We start from the raw sequence: 18,389 nt of genomic DNA, 5'->3' as shown, positions 1-18,389 counted from the left end.
GTATTTGTTAAAAATAAATTGTTATTGCAATACACAAAGTATCAAAGCAACTTTTAATACCATACTACAGCTACACTATAAAAGTATTTTAATATTTAATTTTAGTTTTGTGACCCCACACTAGACTGATAAGAAGCCTTAAAACAACGTGTTGGGTTTTGGGTTTGGGTTTTTTTCTAAGAAAAAGGTTGCAGCATCTACTAGTCTTATTGCTACAAGGGATGATTTGCAGGTGGGGGAAGAACTCTGGATAAAACCCTGCAGGGCAGATAACAGCAAGCAGGGAAGAAGTAATGTTTGAGGTATACCATTTATCTTTTGCATCAATGTCCCAGCTTTGCTGCCACCGATTTAGTGAGTAGTAACTTTATAGAAAGCCCAGTCAACAGATAAAGGGTCTTTTACAAGTAATGCCACTGGGTAAAATAAACTCCAGGCGTTGTAGTTAACAGCTGTATTAATCTCTTCTTACATCACTGTTCCTAATATAAACCAAACATCATGCCAAGATAGCCTAGACTAATTATTGTTAATGATCTGAGCTGTTTAACTACACTTACACTGGTGTTACAGTGAGATACAACCAGTACAGGTTAGTTTAATTACAACATTCCATTTTAACCTTCAAAAGACACACTTCACTCTGTGAAGTGTTTCAAATAAGGAGCTCGTTGCTTGAAGTTCAGCACTGCATTATGTATAGGAAAACTGCCTCTTTTCTTCTAATAGGAAAATTCTGTAGCCTTAATCAGTTATTTAGTAGAACATGATTCAACATTTTACAGTGCTTCGTAAGTAAAAATGAAACTTGCAAACATGAAATTTCAGGCTTCGAGCATGTAATAGACATATTGTATGCTCATTCTTCTAGCACCTTCCATTCTCTCCACTACCATCAAGAAATACATAATCATGCATAAAGACCCAGCTACCTCTTGCTCTTTCACAAATAAGAAATGGAGTTACGAAAAAACAAGGCAGCTCCAGACTCTGAGCCAAAACCCAGAAGTGCTGACCAAAGTAAATTTGTTCAGAGAACAGCTTTGAGTCACATGCAGAGTCTGAGGTATTGTGACTTTTCAGCTCACAAAGTCTCTATTTTGCACAGCTAGTGAGTAAATCAAGATATTTTTCCATGTGACTTCTTCATTGTTTCAGCATCCTGGGAATGCCCCTTTAACTAGCAGTTTTTTAATTATCCTGCCTGTGTTTTTATCACAAATGGAAAACTCTCTGCTAGGCTTGAGTAGGTTATAAACGCACACCACTTTTCTGCCTGGAGGGTGACTGATTCAGCTTCCCTGTCTGGCTCACTTCCAACTCTCTGTCTCACCATTAGTCAATGCAAAGACCTGATGCTGGACAGAGTTCCCAGAATCCGAACAAGGTGAATACTTGCATCAGCCTTCACCCTGTTGGCCGATACACTCAACTGCAATCTCATATTTGGACCAGGATGGAAAAAAAATCAAAACTGTCCCAGAAGGGAAGATGTCAGTAAGAACAGAACAGGTTTATCCCTGTTCTGCTATGGGCGGGCAGCATTCAACCCAACGGGCAGAAACTTTTCTTTGTGCTTAGAGAACATGGGCTGCAACGTGCAGCTGTAGGGTGTTAGCCTTTTCCTCCCAAAATCTTCAACAAGAGAGAAGAGAACAGCAAAATATGAGGGTGTTTCTACCCGTGCATGTCATGAGCATTGGCCAGGGGTGAGAGGGGAGAAGCAGAAGCACAGTACAGTGCCTCAAGGCAATCGCTCTCTGTCTTAGTGATGTGTCTTTATCCGAGTTCATCACATGCTCACGGACGCCTTTGTCTCTTTGTCCTTTATTTATTAGAGTTGATAGTTGGAGCAAAGCAGGTAATGGAGAGCTGATGAGGCAAAAATGAGGTAGGGCAAAATGGAAAACGTGCAGAAAACCACAAAGATAGGATACAAACTGGGGTTATAGGAAGCAGAAGAAATAAAATGTAATTCAGGAATAAAAGTTCTATGAGCTTCAAAAGCAGAAAATGTAAGTTGCAGAGGAGCATATTGACAGTGTCCTAGCTGTCTCTTTTAGGAAGAAGCGTTGTCTTTAATGTAAATGTGAAGAAAGAAAATGCAGCAAGGACTAACTACAGAAAGTAAGGAAAGTCTGATAAACACAACTTCTAGGCAGGGAACCAGGCAGGAAATGGGTTTGATCAAGATTTAGAATAGGAAATGTAAGAGATAAAGAGAATTGAGACTTTGTTTCCAGTATGAATTGTTTAGAAATAGGAGGGGTTGCCTCTGTTACCCTGAATTTTCATGGCTTGGATTTGTCATGCATTGTATCAGTCAGCTTTCTCCAGCAAGTAACCGTAGTTCTGGCCTGTAGCAGAATCCATTAGAAAAGGGTACCCATTTAGGTTAGTTCAAAGTTAGTTTATTTTACTCAATATGAAATTCCCCTGAATGAGTTCTTTTTTTTTTTTTTTTTTTTTTTGGCTTATGGGCTGTTCATCGTAGCTATGGCTGATGTATGGAGGGGAAAAAAAAGATATATTCCCCTGATCTGAGGGAAGACCACTGTATCTAAGAGGAATAACTCAGAAGAATTCACCATAGTACAAAGTTACCTACATATTTCAGCTGAGATTAGTGTCCTCCTGAGTACCATGCTATTTGCATAGTAGATCTGCAGGTTAGACCTGCTCAGACAGTAGCATGTTTATGCGCTTTACATTACCAAAGCACTTTCTAAGTTTTACACTTATGAGTCAGTGTTCACATACTCACTTTACCTTTTTCCTCATCCCTGACCCGTTTCAAGTTTGTACATACTTTTGCCTGGCTCACGCAATTTGGAGAGCCATAAAATTCCAAATTGCATACAATCACTGAGTGCACATGCCTGCAAGCACACACACAGAGGTCTCCATATATTTGTGGGACAGGAGTGCAGCCCCTTATATGATGTTTACATTGGTTAAACATTATGACTTAATTGTTATGCATTTCATGCTTGCTAAGACAGTTGCTATTAAGGGCATAATTTCCACTGACACCTTTAGGAGTTCTAAGCCCAGACAAGGGCTGAAAGATCAGTCTTTAGTCTGCATTTTCTTGCTGTGTGTATTACTAACAGCTGAAGGTTTCAAGGACCTTTGTTTTTAGCTGCAGACATAAACGCATAGGTCATTTGGTATGAAAGATACAGATTCAACCTTGAAAATACTTCCATGCTGGGTGAAAATAAGACCAACAGAATTTTTGGTAAGAGATTTCCCTTAATTGGAAAGGCTTAAAATAAATGATCATATGATTAAAAAAAGCAAGGATTGCCTGCTATTAGTTGTAACCCCTATTTCTGTAATGCCCCTGTAGCCAGAGAGCAGCTGTTCATTGCTGACATTCTCCCTGCCAGGCATTCCAACTCTCTGAGGTAATGGGCTACAAGCATACGGGCCTTCGCTTTAATTCTTTCAGCGTATCCTTCCGCATGGATAGAGCGAGGGGAACGCCTCCAGGAAAAGAAATTAAATGCACACACACAGAGGCACACAGAGACGGGCGATTTGAAAATATTCCTGAGAAAGCAATTTGTGCTTATGCAGCACAGCGTCACATGAAAGAGGCTGCCTGAAGAGCGGGCTGGCACAGGGTTATTTTGCTGTAATATTTTCTTCCACCCCCAGCTCTTTACCCAGTGGAATGATATCCAGAGCAAGTTTTTTGAGACAGGAAGTGAGGAATGTTTTCACTATGAGTGATCTGAGAAGAAGGTGGGTTAGCCGAGATAGCAGCTGTTTCGGACAAGAGGAACACAGTAAGTCAGTTCCCAAGGAGTACAGATGAGATGGCTCCAGGAGAAAAAGTCTTGGAGTGCTGTGGGTTTTTTTCAGCTACACGTATGTGAAAGGAGACTTGGTGTCTTTGGATTGCTGCACAAGGTAAGGGGAAAACAGCAGGCACAGTAAAATCATAGCGGTGATCTCTGCTGTGTACCACATGACTGTGGAGTTCCAAGCATTTACTTTTTGAAAAGTAAAGGCTGTAGAACTGTGCTGCTGAAGGTAGGGGAGGTTTGAGGTGTGCGCTTACTGCTGCTCTTTCAGTCCAAGAGTCGTGTCAAAGATTAACTAGTAAAAGAAGGGGAGGGTGGAGTATTCTGATTATTTTGGCTCCCCAAATATTTCTGAAATAAATATATCTATTTTAAGCATTTGAAATTATAGGAACCCTTCTTCACCATCATATATTGCTGTTTTATTTCGCACGGTGTCATTCATACAGGCTGTTTACAAAATCTTTGTAAGGTAAAACACTAATTATTGAGGGGAGAGTGAGAGGTGTAGGTAAAAGGGAAAGATACCACAGTGCTCAGTAATCGTGCGTCACGGCCATGTTGCTGAAATTCTAACATAACATTTTTGAAACTACGTGTTTGTGTTGAAATATAAATGCACAAAGTTTGGCCACTGGAGACATTTTTAGCTGTTGCTTGAAAATTCCAGGCTCGCTAAATAAAGGCTTGTTATTGTAGAGGCCGTCAATTGATTTGTAACTCCTGGCATTATAGTTTCTTTTTGCTAACGTAGCTTTATAACAATGCAGGTATGTCCAAATTTCAAGTAATGCAGAAGGCAAATGTGAGAACACCTAGCGTTGCAGAATGCACAGCTGCTGAATAAGAACAGCACAGCTGTGTTCGCAAGAAGTATACATGGCTAGCAGTAGAAGTTACTGAATGATACCTCAGCGTTATTCATCAAACTTGCCGTTATTCTACAATATTTATTATGTGTCAGAATTTTTTTTTTCAGTTGGTCTTTTGTGACATGGACTGGAAGTTAGTTACTTAAGTTTTCCTTGTTATAAATGTGTTTCAGAAGTAATGAAGATTATGTCAGACATGTACTGAGTTAAAATGAAATCATTTAGGGTAAATGCTCAGTAGAACAATAAATGCAAACAACAGATCATAACCTGAAGAATGCTCCTGGCATGTTCTGAAAACTCTGCTCTAAACCTCCTTCCTATGCTTGCATTGTTACCTGTCTGCACAGCGAAACAACTGGAAGTCTGAGATTGCCTAATGTCAGAAGGAGATGGTTTGGGAATTTCACCTGTTAGGTCTGCCTCTGGTTAGTGATTTTTTTTTCCCCATGCCCTTAGAGTACTTTTCTAAGGGCCTGATGGGAGCATAAAAGTTTGAAAGTCTTTCATATTTAGTGGTACTACATAAAAACTGAGATTAAAACGGTACTGCACATCTGACTGCCGCTTTCAAAAAGATGAGTAAGTTGGTCTCTCTCATTGCAGTAGCACCGAAGAAAGTGCGTAACTGTGCAAAGAATGTATTGGAAAATGGGCCCCGGGGACGCGAGCTGAGGTCAGTCAGCCAAAAGTTACTCTGCCAGGAATAAACCCAGTGTGAGATTCTGCTGGCAGGGGGCAGGAAACTAAAAGCTTCATGTCTGTACAGCATTCCCTGCATGCTGCTCCAGGGGGGCAGGATTTGGAGGATCAAAGTGCAGGGTGAGTAATAAAGTAAGGAGTCCCCATGTATCCCTAAATTTTTCAGGGAAACCTGTTGCTATCAGTAGTTATTTATTCTGCAGCTGCACCCAAAAATAAACTAGTTGGTGTTAGGGTTAGGGGTATTTTTATTTATTTAAGGTTTTAGGAGTTATCTGTTGAGGATGGGATTGTCTAGGATGGTGGAACTGCTTCCAGCGTATTAGAAACATGGTCATGAAATATGCTTGTGGTCATTCTTTGGAGTAGGGTTGCAAAGATGTAATTGAGGAAAAATGCCGTGCTGCCTCCTCTTTCTCCCTGTTTTAGGCCTTCAGCGTCTTCCCGCCTCCCTTTCCGCCTTGCACGCTGCTTACAAGGGAGTAGGGAGTCTGCTGAGAGGTTTTCAACAGAGAGTTTGTGGTTGTTTTGAGTAACATAAATTTCTGGGTATGCATATAAATGTACAAGTAGTACTTGGCTACATATTTGTTTATCGTTATACCTTTGAGTTTAAAAACAGGTGCGCTGGGAAGACTACTTATTTCGATTCCCCCACTCCACATAAATTAATGTCTTCGCGTTACTCCTGTCTGGTGATTCTAAGAGTCTTCAGAAATCAAATTACGCCTTTTAAAAAACGTGCTACCAATACATGCCGGCCTGAAAAAACCGTGGGCGGTTGCTTTCTTTCTCCTCTCAGGCGGCGCGGCGCGGCGCTGCCACTAGAGGTCCGCGGGCCGCGCTCCCCGCGCCCACAGCGGCTAACAATGGCAGGAGGAAGCCTAGCTCTACCTCGGGCAGGGCCCGCGGCCCTCGGGCAGGGCCCGCGGCCCGCGGCGCGGCAGGGCAAGGCCGGGCAGACGCCGGGTCTCGCTGCGGCCCGGGGCGGGCGGGGCCGCCGCCTCCCCCCAGCAGCTCGGCCCCGCGCTGGCGGCGCGGCGGGTCCCCGGTCCCGAGGGTGCGAGATCGTATCGTATCGCATCGCCCCGCACCGCATCGCCGCCGGCCCGGGGGCGCGTCGCTGTGAGGGAGGCGGTGCAGCCCCCGCCCCGAGGCGAGCGTGGCGTTAACTCCGGCGTGGGACGCGCCTTCGCTGCCCCGGCTGCCCTCAGCACGGGTGCTGCTGCGGGAAGCAGCCCTCTACTTAGCGGATGGGGTTTTTTTTTTGCATGTCGTACTGAAAAACAGCACTCGTAAGAGTGACGAGTTCCGTAGGCTGGGGTGCGTGCGGTAGGAAAACACTCGAGAGGGGAGGAAGGTGAAGCTGGCATGTTACGGAGCCAACAGGAGAGGAGGCGTGAGGGTGTTTGCAGAAGGTGGGGAAATGGGTGGCTGCTGGGAATAAGTACGTTGTTCAAGGAAAAAATGGAAAAATAAATGGTTCTCGGAATTCACATACTCTTTTGGTGAGGCAAAGGGTAGCCTGAAACACACGGCAGTTTAGCGTAAGGAATGCTGGTGCGGCTAGCTGTAATTCAGGGAAAACTAGAGAATAGGATTTTACTTGTTTGGTAGGAAACGGCTTAAGGTGTGAGCTTTAATGCCTCTCTTCCTGCCTTTTTTTTTTTTTTTTTTCTTAATCGTTTATAGGGTTTGGTTTTTTTGTTTAATCCAACAGATAGCGGCTGAGGCTGCACGGAGCTCTGAAAAACAAGCCAGATTTGCTTGAAAAACAAGCTTGATTTGCTCTTAAACAAAAGTTTGATATTAGAAATACCTTAGGCACCTGGGACTTCACTGAGGTATTTGATTTAAATACTGATTCAACTTAGAAACACTTCTGTTAAGGTATTGCAGCCACATTTGATTAAGACTCATTATTCACTTGCGAGTTTAAAAAAATCAGTTTGCCAAAGACTGGTGTCATCTGTGGAAAAACCAGAAACTCCAGTGCTTATTTCATTATTTGAATGCATAACAGCTCTGCATTTTGGAAAATTAGGCTGATTATTCATATTTTTTTAAAAATGTATATGTTATTTTTCCCATGTTACCATTCCTCTTTCAGTCAAAGTATTTCTGATTCTTGTATTTATTCTCTTTCTCTTTTGCTCCTTACTAGGATTCCAGTGGATGCCCCTTCTACTTGTCTCTTGGTGGAAAACTTGCTTGTCTTTAATGGATACTGCTGCTGCTGGCTGATCTCTGGAGACTTTACAGCTCCTTACCTTCTGAGAGGAGACAGCTGCTTGTTTCCTCTCAAGTACCCTGTGGTAGTAGCTTCTTATCAGTAACCATCTGTGGGGGAAAAAGAAGATGCCTCTACCTTTTGGGTTAAAATTGAAACGAACTCGACGTTACACAGTATCCAGCAAGAGTTGCTTGGTGGCTCGTATCCAACTACTCAACAATGAATTTGTGGAGTTCACGCTCTCGGTGGAAAGCACGGGCCAGGAAAGTCTGGAAGCAGTGGCTCAGAGGCTGGAATTGCGGGAGGTAAGCAAACTGTGGAGCAAAGGAGTGATTTTTGTCCCTGATGCTAGGTGATCTTTGTGGTGAATCCTTGCCATTGGGGGCGACCAGTTTATTTACTGGAGCAGCTTTCTTTTGTTCCCCTTGTTTCTTCACCTTCTGATCTTGATGGGGACTTGGATTGCTCCAAAGGAGTTGCAAGACTTCTGTTACAGAGCTAGGGAATGCCCAAGGGGAGAACATGTGAGAAGTGGCAGTGAGTAGAAGCTCAGAGTGAAAAACAAAGTGACTTTTTAAAAACCTGACAATGCTGAAAATGCTGTTTAAAAAAACCCCACAAAGCAACAAAAAAAATTTCTGCATGAGCAATGTGGTTAAGAATTACTGCAAGATTGAGACAACTTTTAGCTAATTATATGAAAGAGTGTGTTATTTGTCTGCATGTATTTTTTTTTTCTGACAGATTAGTGCTGTGAAAAGAACCTAAAGCACAAAATGTGATAAGTGTACCAGTGACCAACTATTTGTATTGCTTGTTCAAATACCACAAACATGTTTGCAGAGAGTCTTGGAGTAAGCGTATAGTCATTTAGATTGAGCTAGCCTCATGAGGAAACATGGTTTGCAGTAGTTGAATTTGTATATGTCTGTGTAACCTGCCTTCTCCCCAAAAATTTCCTTGATATTTTGAAGGATCCTTTTGCAACTGAAATTTACTCTTCTCCCACACATTTAGTGATTATTCATACACCTGTACTGAGGGAATTCCTTCTGAAATGCTGAGGTGCGAAACGTAGTTTCTAGAAATCTACATAGATTACCAACATATGATCCAGTGTAATTTTTCTATAATTTTGTTGAACACAGGTGGATTTGATTGCAGTGGTTGAATGCCCTTGATCCCGTGTAGACTGACATTTCCCACTAGAGTCTCAAAAAGTTTAGTCATTGTGCAAAGTGACAGTGTGCGCGCTTTTGGGGGGCAGGAGAGAGAGAGCTTAGCGTTGCTAACCTTGGTCTGAAAAAGATACTTTTGCTCTGTTATGTGGTCTCCATATAATGGCATTTTGAATACAGGATTCAAATACAGGATGAAAGCCCTAGACTGGAGGTAACTAAAATAAGAGTAATCGTGAAAATAATTGTTGTCTAATAACTATGATTTTTTAAGATGTTATATTTTCATTGTCAAGCAATGGCAACTGCTTATAACTTTGCTCTGTTATTGAGCAAATACATTTAGGACTTAATCCTGCAAACAATTATTACTGTACACAGCATGCATTGTATAGAATTTTCTTCTGAGAAACGCTACAGTATAGTCAGTTGTTTCTAGAAATATTTTTTTTTCCTGTTTGGAGAAAAATAAATAAATGAAATAGACGTGAATCTGTTAATCTCTAAGTGTTTGTTTTCAATCCTAATATGCATTCTTGTAGATTCTCCAAATATTTTTTTTAGTGTATAGTTACTTTGGAAAAATGCAATTCTGTGCAACAGGATGACTTTTTTTTATCTGGCTCCTTCTAGGAAAGGGAGAATCTAACTATTCTTGTAGCCTTAGTGCTTAATTAGAACACATCACGTATCATATATTTAGAATTCAGTTATTGTTGTGTGTATGGGATTTGTCAGTTTTATCTATCCACTTTCAGATGTCACTGCTAAGTGAACAGAAGGTAAAGAATTTTAGCTGCATTTGGTTTGCAAAACCAAAAGCAAAGGCTTTGTTTTCCTGAATGATGACTGCTAGCTTTTATTGAACTAGTCACAGAGTGTTGGAGATGCAGTTTTTTCAGCTATTCTTCATTATCTCTTTCTCTGGAGCTACTCCTAAAAATCTGTTAAAAAAAAAAAAAGAAAGAGAAAGATGGCAATTCCCTCAATTAAGAGTCATATATTAGACTAAGGGAGTTGACAGTACGCTATTGAACTCTGAGCAGATTCCTTCAGTCATGCATTCTTGCATGGATTATTTTGGCAGGAAAATGTGTTGCAATAAAAGGGAATGGAAAATAGGGATATAAATTACTTTCCAGAGCTTGCATTCAAAAAATGTTGTTCTGCCTTTAAATAGTCAGATTTGCCAAGCAGATACAGGATCATTCCTGACTGCTGGCTTCATAGAAAGCTTTCAGAAAGAAAAATTTGCTCAGCGCCTTGCTTAAATCTGCAAAAACAACATTATTCCTTGATACTGTATAATACTAAGTACTTTCTCTAAGACGTTGCATGTTGTTAATGCCCTAAGGACCCTTAAAGCATGAGTGTGAATTTAAAGTCTTAAACATGAAAGTATGACTGTTTATTTGAATACTGAGACTTAATGCAGTCATGAAAACCAAGGCATCAGTTTTGGATTACCGTATATGGGCTAAACAGTTATGACATGTCGTTCCCATGCACCTTCAAAATGGTTTGTTGCAGGAGGTGTGAAGGGAATCTCTACCTTTTTGCACATTGAAGGGTAAAATTTGTAAATATCTCTTTCTCTCTGGTGTCGTCTGCAATTACTGAATTTGGACATGAACAGCCTATTATTAATACTGTGCCATCTTTTGAGATATTTGTTTTAACAGATCTTTATGTAAATGAGTAGTCTTCAAATTATGCTTTTTGTGGCTAAACACTGGTTTTCTTTCAATTTTCTGATTAGTACTTCTCAATTTCCAAGTTGTATCCTAGTATGCACAAATAGTGTTTACGAATTCTTAAGTATGTTGACAATTTTATTTTTTTTTTTTACTGAATGGTAGACTTTACAGAGAAGTGAAATGAATGCATTAAACTAAGAAGAACATCTTCTGGTATTCCCAGAATGTGACTCTTCAGCAACAGAGATGTAATCCAGCTCTCTTAAGCTGAGGAACTGGGGAAAGAAGCCAAAGGGAACAGGGAACATAAGTTACTTACCCTTTATAGCGCAGCCTGTCTTTTATCCTGTGAGAGAACTATAACCAAACTTGGTTTATGCAAAACACTGTATTTGTTGCAGAAAACCCTTCTGGAATTGCAAGTTTTGAAAAACTGCTGAGAGAACTGGTTGTTAACTACCTTAAAAAGTATACGCAACGCTGCTCGTCTTGCATCTAGGGCATAAGTATCCAAATGAAATACTTGAAAATATAGAAATGGATTTTTAAAAATGTTAATAGAGCTAGATAACTATAGGATGTTTGGCAGGTTTTATGACTGATTTACCTCTATTGCTGGATCTTCTTTTATTTCTGTTTTCTAATAACACTTCTAAACTAGGATGAAGGGGTAAATTCTGCCTCTGTGTACCAGCAGAGTCTGACTTAACTGCAGATACGTGGTAGAGATTTGGGCGCGAGTACGTGAAGTCATGGTAGGAAACTTCTGTGGAGAGTATGTGTTGCGCATATGCAAGTTCCTGTGTTTGTTTTGGATATGAATAGGAAAGAAGGAATCAAGGTTATCTGGATCCTGAATAACTTTGAAGTTGCAAAATAGTGCTTCAGAAATGCTTGAACTATGCTGTAAAACTTTGCTCTGAATTCTAAAATATCAGCTCTTGTTTGGAGAAAACACACAAACCCCCCTTTAATTCAGTGTGGTGGTTTCTTAAATTTGTGCTTTGCACACATAAAGAGTGTTTTTAAAATAAGACCAAGTGCAACCATGAATATTCTTACATGTATATGTATCAGTAAACATTGGCAAATAAAAGTTGGGCCAAGTCATGGCAGAGCGGTCACTAACGTAATTATATTCACGCCTTGTGTCAGTCTGACAAAATTTTAGCTAAAGCTTGGAGAAATAAGAGAAGCAGTGCTCATAGTTGAACTGCTATGGTTGCCTCTCCGAACCAAGTGTTCCTTAAAATTAGGAAAGGAGAAGTTGTCATGGAGGAATGTATATGAAAATACAGACCTTCAGTGTGTAATCTAATTAATTTAAAAGATGCTACTTTATTGAAAAACAAACTTGACTTGATCTAAAACATGTATTAATTATAAATATGCTGTAACTGTAATTTAGGAACCAAGACAAATTGAAGGACAGAGCAGTCAGCCAAAAATCAGTACTTGCCTCAGGGCAATTATTGTAGTTCTTTTTTCTAGAGGAAAAAAAGCTATACCTTCAGGTATAGGATTTACGCTCAACCTTATTACACTGGGCAGCACAAAATTAAGGTTTTTGCCTGAAAGCAGTACTGGTAATTAGAAAGCCTTGCCCTGATTTCTTTAGCTTTTTTAATAAATTTAGGTCAGAATTTGAATATACTGCTTAACTGTCTTTTTTCACTGTCACAATGTCTGTGAATTGTTGTACAGGTTTATACTAACTTCGACAGAAAAGTTTTTCTTTGCTTCTGAAGCAAAGACATTAGTTTATTGTTTAGTATTTTCAGATGACTTTGAAATTTTGCTTTTCCCTGTTGTAAAGCAATCAGAAGTTAAGCCTCTGATGAATGGGAACATGATACTCCTTTTAATGTCAGTGCTGCGTAAGGTGTGATTCAAAGGTAGATCTGTGAGTCCGTCCTTCTCGGAGCCGTGGGCAGTGGTGGGAAAAAGTAGCGATTTAAAAAAAAAAAAAGTATGTTTCAATATTTCTTGGTCATGTTGATGACTGACATGTGTCTGCAAGAGGTTAAAATGTGTCTTGGATATAACGTCTTCCACGGACTATGACGGCATTGCTCTTTAGCTTGCAAATTAGCCAGTTTACCTTTGTCTAATGTACCGATGAGTAGAATCTGCCTTGCCTGTCAGAAGACCGTTTATTCAAAATATTTGAAGGGTGTAAAAAACACAGTGTATTGTGATTCGTGCAGTGTTTTAATTTGAATAAATTAGGATATGTCAGATTACCTTGCAAAGTATTGATTTTGTTTGTTTATTTATCCCTGCTGTTTTGCTTTAAGCTATAGTTGGCAATTGCATTGTTTAAATAGCATTTGTAAAACCCATATTGGAGTAGTTAGGAGAAAATAATTGTGTGGGTGTGGGTGTTGGAAAAAAGGTTTCTGTGATGAAAGAACTAAGACTTAAGACTGTATTTTATCACTCCCCTGCCAAATACTCCCTCCAGCAGCTACAGTTGAAGATCTTGTCAGAAGTACTAGAACAGCAAAACTAGTATAAGCAAAAGTACCCCAAAGCGAGTATCTGAGAGGTGGGGAAAAAGAAGGGATTTTTATGAGGCTATCCAGTGGTGCTCCTTTTTCTGCAAGAATTGGTTGCCGTAGCGTGTAGAGGAGTGCAACTCTCCACTTGGCCGCCGGTACATGACAAGACACGCAGGGGTTTTCTCTCTGGTCCGTCCAGGCTGCTCCAAATCATTTCTCCCCTAGAGACCGGGCAGGTTTGTGGAGGAGGTTGTCTGCTGTGATAAGAGTGGAGTTTCTGGAGAATTTTCAGGGCCTCTTGTCTCCTTCCACAGTTCTTCACACTGGGCGTAGGGTGAAGCTTTCACTTGGTATCTGGCAGTGGTGCATAGTACAAGATTATTGACCCAGTTCTCCTGCATGCAGTTTATTTAAACTGTGATATCCTGGTGGCAGGAGCTGTTTTGTATCCAAGCATATAGTAAAGCTAGACGCAGTGGAGCCCTTGGGCTAACTGGAGTTTTCTAAGTCCCACTGTAGTGCTTATCCTTCAATAATGATAAGGTGTTTCCAGCACTCTGTTCAGGAAAGTCTTATGGCTTGTTTTATTTGCATGTACCAGTGTAAAAGAGGAAAAGCCTGAAAATGTATTCTGAGCGCATTCTTCTGTAAACCCTGTTATTGCTTTCTTTTTTTAATTTCTTGCCTCGCATCTTGGGATGGTGATTCCTCAGGTCGCTGTACCCTTGAGGCAGGTAGCAGGTCACATTAATTAGAAGACACTGTATTAACAATTAGAAAACAGTTCTCTTTTCCAGTCTATTTGTAACCTGTGAGATATTCTTTAAGGTTTATAATATAGGATATGGAAATTAGCTGGGAAATATATAATTAAATACTAAGTTAAAAGTAAACTTTGAACACTGCTATGCCTCAGGGGAATGTGTGGTGAAGTCTGTTTGTCCTCTCTGCTTCCATCCACAAAAAGTTGTTGGTTGTTTTTCCTTTAGTCTGAGGTTTTATAGAGAATGATTTATTTTTTTTAAAGACAGCTGCAGTAGTGTTGTCTCAAAATCCTAGGGAACATAACTTTTTCTTTCTATTATATTGCAAAAAAATGGAAGGCACAGTCAAGTTTGGGGATCATGATAGGCACTGTTAAAATCGAGTGAGATGATTACACACATTTGATATCTGGCATATATGTTTGCCATTTTTATTTCTTTTCTAGATACTGTAAACTGTGACCAAAATAGACCCTGAGATTCTATATTAAAACCTTCTTAATAATGCTAATCAGAATAACTGATATACAAATTATGTTTAGATTAGAGCCAAAGTGGGATTATATTAGGGATGAGGCTGATCCATATTAAGGAAAATAAAATGAAATGCAACAGTTAGTCTTTCTCCCCTGGACCAACTGCTTTATATTAGTTAGCTACAACTAACTCATTGATTCCATTTTAAATTACAAAACACATAAGGAACAGCAAAGTATGCTTAAAAGATGTGGAAACATGAGAATTTTAAGATTTAAAGCTCAGTTTTTAATGGGTTTGTAAAAGATAACACCTTTTTTTTTTTTTTAAAGTGTTATTTCATTTACATGCAAGAATTTCTCAGTAGCTATTTTTCTTTGTCAGCATCAATTCTATAATGACATAGAATCAGGTATCAGCTTGAGTTGAAAGGGACCTCTGAGGGTTGCATGATCCCACCCTCTGCTCAGGAAGGCCAGCTGGATCAGGTGGCTCAGGGATTGCCTGGGTGAGTTTGAGCACTTCCAGGGATAAAGATTTGACACATTTTTGGGCTACCTGTTCCAGTGTTTGGCTAGACTTGTTGTGAAATTTTTTTCCTGATCTAACTGGAATTTCCCATGTTGCAGCTCGTGCTCAGTGCTTCTCGTACTTGCAGTAAGTGCTTCCAAAAAGAGTCTGACTCTGTCTTCTCTGTACCCTGCTCTTAGTCAATTGAACTCCACAGTAGGGTTTTACTTTAGTCTCTTCTTAAGACTGATCAGCCCCACTTCTCTGACTCTCATACGTCATGCCAAAAGATACAATACAGTCACCTACAGCAAGGTAGTTTTGTGGCACTCATACCTGACGAAGCTCCTCTGCTTAGCTTAGGAAGTCTGCTTGGCTTCATAGATGAAGTCACTCTACTCCCTCCAACTTGTAACCTCTAATACTGTGTTGGGCTTTTGGTACTTCTGCGTTCATGGTAACTCTTGGACTTTTATGCAAAAATGCTTACTATTCCTGTCCGTAGTGACAGAAAGTAGCTAAGTAGACAATAACTGTGCAGAAGTTATATGCTCTTCTCAATTCTATTTGATTTTCTTCAAAGGGGTTGGGTCATGAATAAGTCACTAAAATAAATGAACCTCGAAGCAGTGTTAATCTTAACAGCTTAACGTATTTTAAGGATTATGTCATGACATTCTTTTTAGAATTGGGTGTTGTCCTGAGCTGCTAATAATAAAATGTTTTAGCAATGAATAAAAACGTATTCTATTTTAATCAGTGCAAATATTCCAGAGTGCATAAGCTCCTCTGAAAACTCACAGAATCAAATTCTGCCCTTGAAGTCAAGTGAAAGGTTTGCATACAAGTCAGAAGACAGGCCTTGGTCTGTAGTGTTTTGCTTGGCTTTCATTTTATTTTTGACAGTCCAGATTGGAGGAGTTTGTAAGGGAAAATACCATGGCCGAAAACTCTGTTTAAAGGTATGCTGGATTCCAGAGAATATTGTAAGGTGTGGAAACGTTTTTCTTAGTCCGTTGTGCCAGTAACTACTCAGTTCTAGGCACAGGCAAGAAAAAGTGGGCGGTGTTTTAAAGAAACAAACCAGTGGAAGTGATCATTGTGCCTTAAAAATAGGCTATACATTGAATTTGTAGGGTGTCAAACGGGCAAATTAGTCAGGGTGTAGAACCACAACTATCCTACATCAGAGAGTCTGAAACAGTGGTGGTGTTAACAGAAGTCTGTGCTCTTTCTTTCCTTACCTTTCTGTTTCACACCTCTGCTATTTTGAGGCTTAAATACACCAAGGCTGCAGATGGAAGTTATTCAAACAGTTGCTTGGAAATTTTTGCATACATTTTAGTTGGTTTCCAAAAGTGCTTGTGTGGTATCTTTTATAGAAGTCTTTCAGCTTTGGTGTGCTTTTGTGGTTCTGTAGCTGTTACCCTTAGGTTTCTGCCTCTGCCTTGGCCTCTGCTCTCACCTGGAAGGTTGTGGTTCGATGTTTCAGATGGCACTCAGCCTGGGGTTGATGTGGTTGACCTGCTGGGCAGGTGGGTTTTCTTTTTTGAGCTCTTCCTAGCAAGTGACATCAAGTAGTTTGTAGCATGTAGTTCAACTTTTTTCTTTTTTCTTTTTTTTGTCCTCTAGGTTACTTACCATCTTGCATTATATATACATTATAACACTGGGAAGTTACAGGATGTCAGCGTGGCCGTCTCACTTTGGCAACTGTGACTGTGTGCATGGTGTTAACAGCCTTGTAATGAAAGAGAAATACAACTTTTTATGTGCATTCCTTTCCTCATTCAGTCTGCAGGGAGAATTGAGGAGTACATTTTATCGTACATTTTATCCTTTCGGTGTGTGATGTTGCAGTGAACATAATATTTCTTTCTTAACGGGATTTGTGTGGTACTACTTTTATAATTCCTAATGTCTTCTGGAATCTTAAGATAAATCCTAATGTCTTCTCAATATCCTTGTGGGGTGGCAGCAGTTACCACACACTATAACTTATAGATGGGGGATTGAAGCACAGAAATAAAAGCAAATGTTGTTTAAGGTATCAGCAAACTTTGCACACCTGGAATGAGAAATTTAGAAAACAGTGTTCATAATATTTGTATTCAGAGCCATATTCCTTTTGTCCTATTGAAACTGGAAGTATTTATGACTTCCTAAATTTGACTCTTGGTCTTCAGAATTCAGAAGTGAAAAGCACACAGTGTCCACCTGTGAAAAATTTGGTTTGTAGGATTTGCTTTACAAGAGAACCCTGTTTCTGATGTGGGAATACAGTCATATCCATATGTCAGCATTCTGCCTTCTCTCCAGATATCTTTCACTGTACTGAAAAACTGCTTCTTTTCTTCTATGAACAGTCCTAATTCAGTGTAATTATTGTATTACAGCCTGCCTTTTATCAAATAGGACCAGAGTTGTCTTAGAGTTTGCAGAAGGGATCTTAATTAAGGTTAAATGGGCAGACTCCATACTAACAGGTTTATTTTATCTCCTGAATACTGATTTTGCAATTACATGGTAACAGTAATTTTAATTTAGAGGATTTTTTTTTTAAATATAGGGAAGAAAACCCCACCAAAACCTACTGACAATCACAGATACCAACTGTGTTGATACTAATTTCGAGAGGGGCAAAGAAGGACATTTTGCCAGGATGCAACGTCAAAGGAACATTATGCCTTAGAATTGGCTCTAATTTCCCAGAGAAAATGCTTTTATTGAGTAGATGGTTTTATTAATTTAATGCTGCACCTTTACTTTTGTGCCCAAAATAACCTAATGATCTGTGCTGATATGGAACATTGACTTCACTGCTGTCCTTGAGGTTTGGGATGTAGCACAGCTGCCCATGCCATGGTTGTTACACACGTAGTCAGCCTGTCAGAGCTGTAAGGGGTAGTCAGAATCCCATGAGGGTAGACTCTTCATCCTGTTTGGATTATAAACTAAGAAGATGTATGTATATGAATTTTCAGATGTGTATATAGGCAAGTTTTCATAGGGAAGTGCTGAAGTGGCCTTTCTCTACTACCAGCTGTTGCTCCCTGATTAATTTAAAATCTGTGCTCCAAAGAATCAAAATGCTAGAGCTTCTGAGAAACAACAGAAAATACTGTGTTTGGTAGGTAGACAATTTTTTCCAAGTCTAATTCACAGAAATTATAGATGTAAAAAAAAATTACGGTGAATAGTCTTGTGTTTTATAAAACTTCATCCTTAATAGCTTTATTTGGTATAAGTTAAAACCATCTGAAAATATATAAAGAAAAGTGTTGGATTAAAGGTGTTGGTATTTCTACCATCTCTCTATATAATAATGTGTATGTGTCAGGGTCTTGGAGAATTTCCATGTAAATTCCTATAGATGTAATGGGTAATTTGTAGTGTTCCCTTATCTCCCTCCCTCAATTAAAAAACTTGTAATTATGATTTCTAGTTGCTCTATGAAAATGGCATTAATATTTTCCAGTCCGTGTCTGTTTGCTGGTCCAGAACTGAATGAAATAAGTACTGCATGGACAGATTTTAATCAGTTTAAACGTAGTAGAGAAATTTTGAATTTGAACGAGGGGCTCTGCAGCGTGGATTTAGAACTACACTGTGGAGTGATAGAAAAGTATTCTGGTCCAAACTC

At 39.6% G+C, this 18,389-nt stretch overlaps 1 protein-coding gene across 5 annotated transcripts in view; it reads left to right on the top strand.

The window, feature by feature from the left end:
* Positions 1–3,476: 3,476 nt before the first annotated feature.
* PTPN21 (protein tyrosine phosphatase non-receptor type 21) overlaps positions 3,477–18,389 on the top strand; it is a 47,538-nt gene continuing 32,625 nt past the window's right edge. Inside the window, exons 1-3 of one of the 5 annotated variants that reach the window (XM_064460532.1) lie at positions 3,477–3,794; positions 5,291–5,506; positions 7,551–7,924. In XM_064460532.1, coding sequence (XP_064316602.1) covers positions 7,745–7,924 — 180 coding nt within the window. In that variant the 5' untranslated portion in view covers positions 3,477–3,794; positions 5,291–5,506; positions 7,551–7,744. Of the gene's footprint in view, positions 3,919–5,290; positions 5,507–6,582; positions 6,805–7,550; positions 7,925–18,389 lie in introns of those variants that run through there. The other 4 variants (XM_064460531.1, XM_064460534.1, XM_064460530.1 and 1 more) reach the window with 4 other exon arrangements.

Source organism: Phalacrocorax carbo, chromosome 9 (genome assembly GCF_963921805.1).
Source record: "Phalacrocorax carbo chromosome 9, bPhaCar2.1, whole genome shotgun sequence".
NCBI lineage: Eukaryota > Metazoa > Chordata > Aves > Suliformes > Phalacrocoracidae > Phalacrocorax > Phalacrocorax carbo.
The sequence above is the reverse complement of the archived record's forward strand: the minus strand, read 5'-3'. Positions and strand labels throughout refer to the sequence as shown.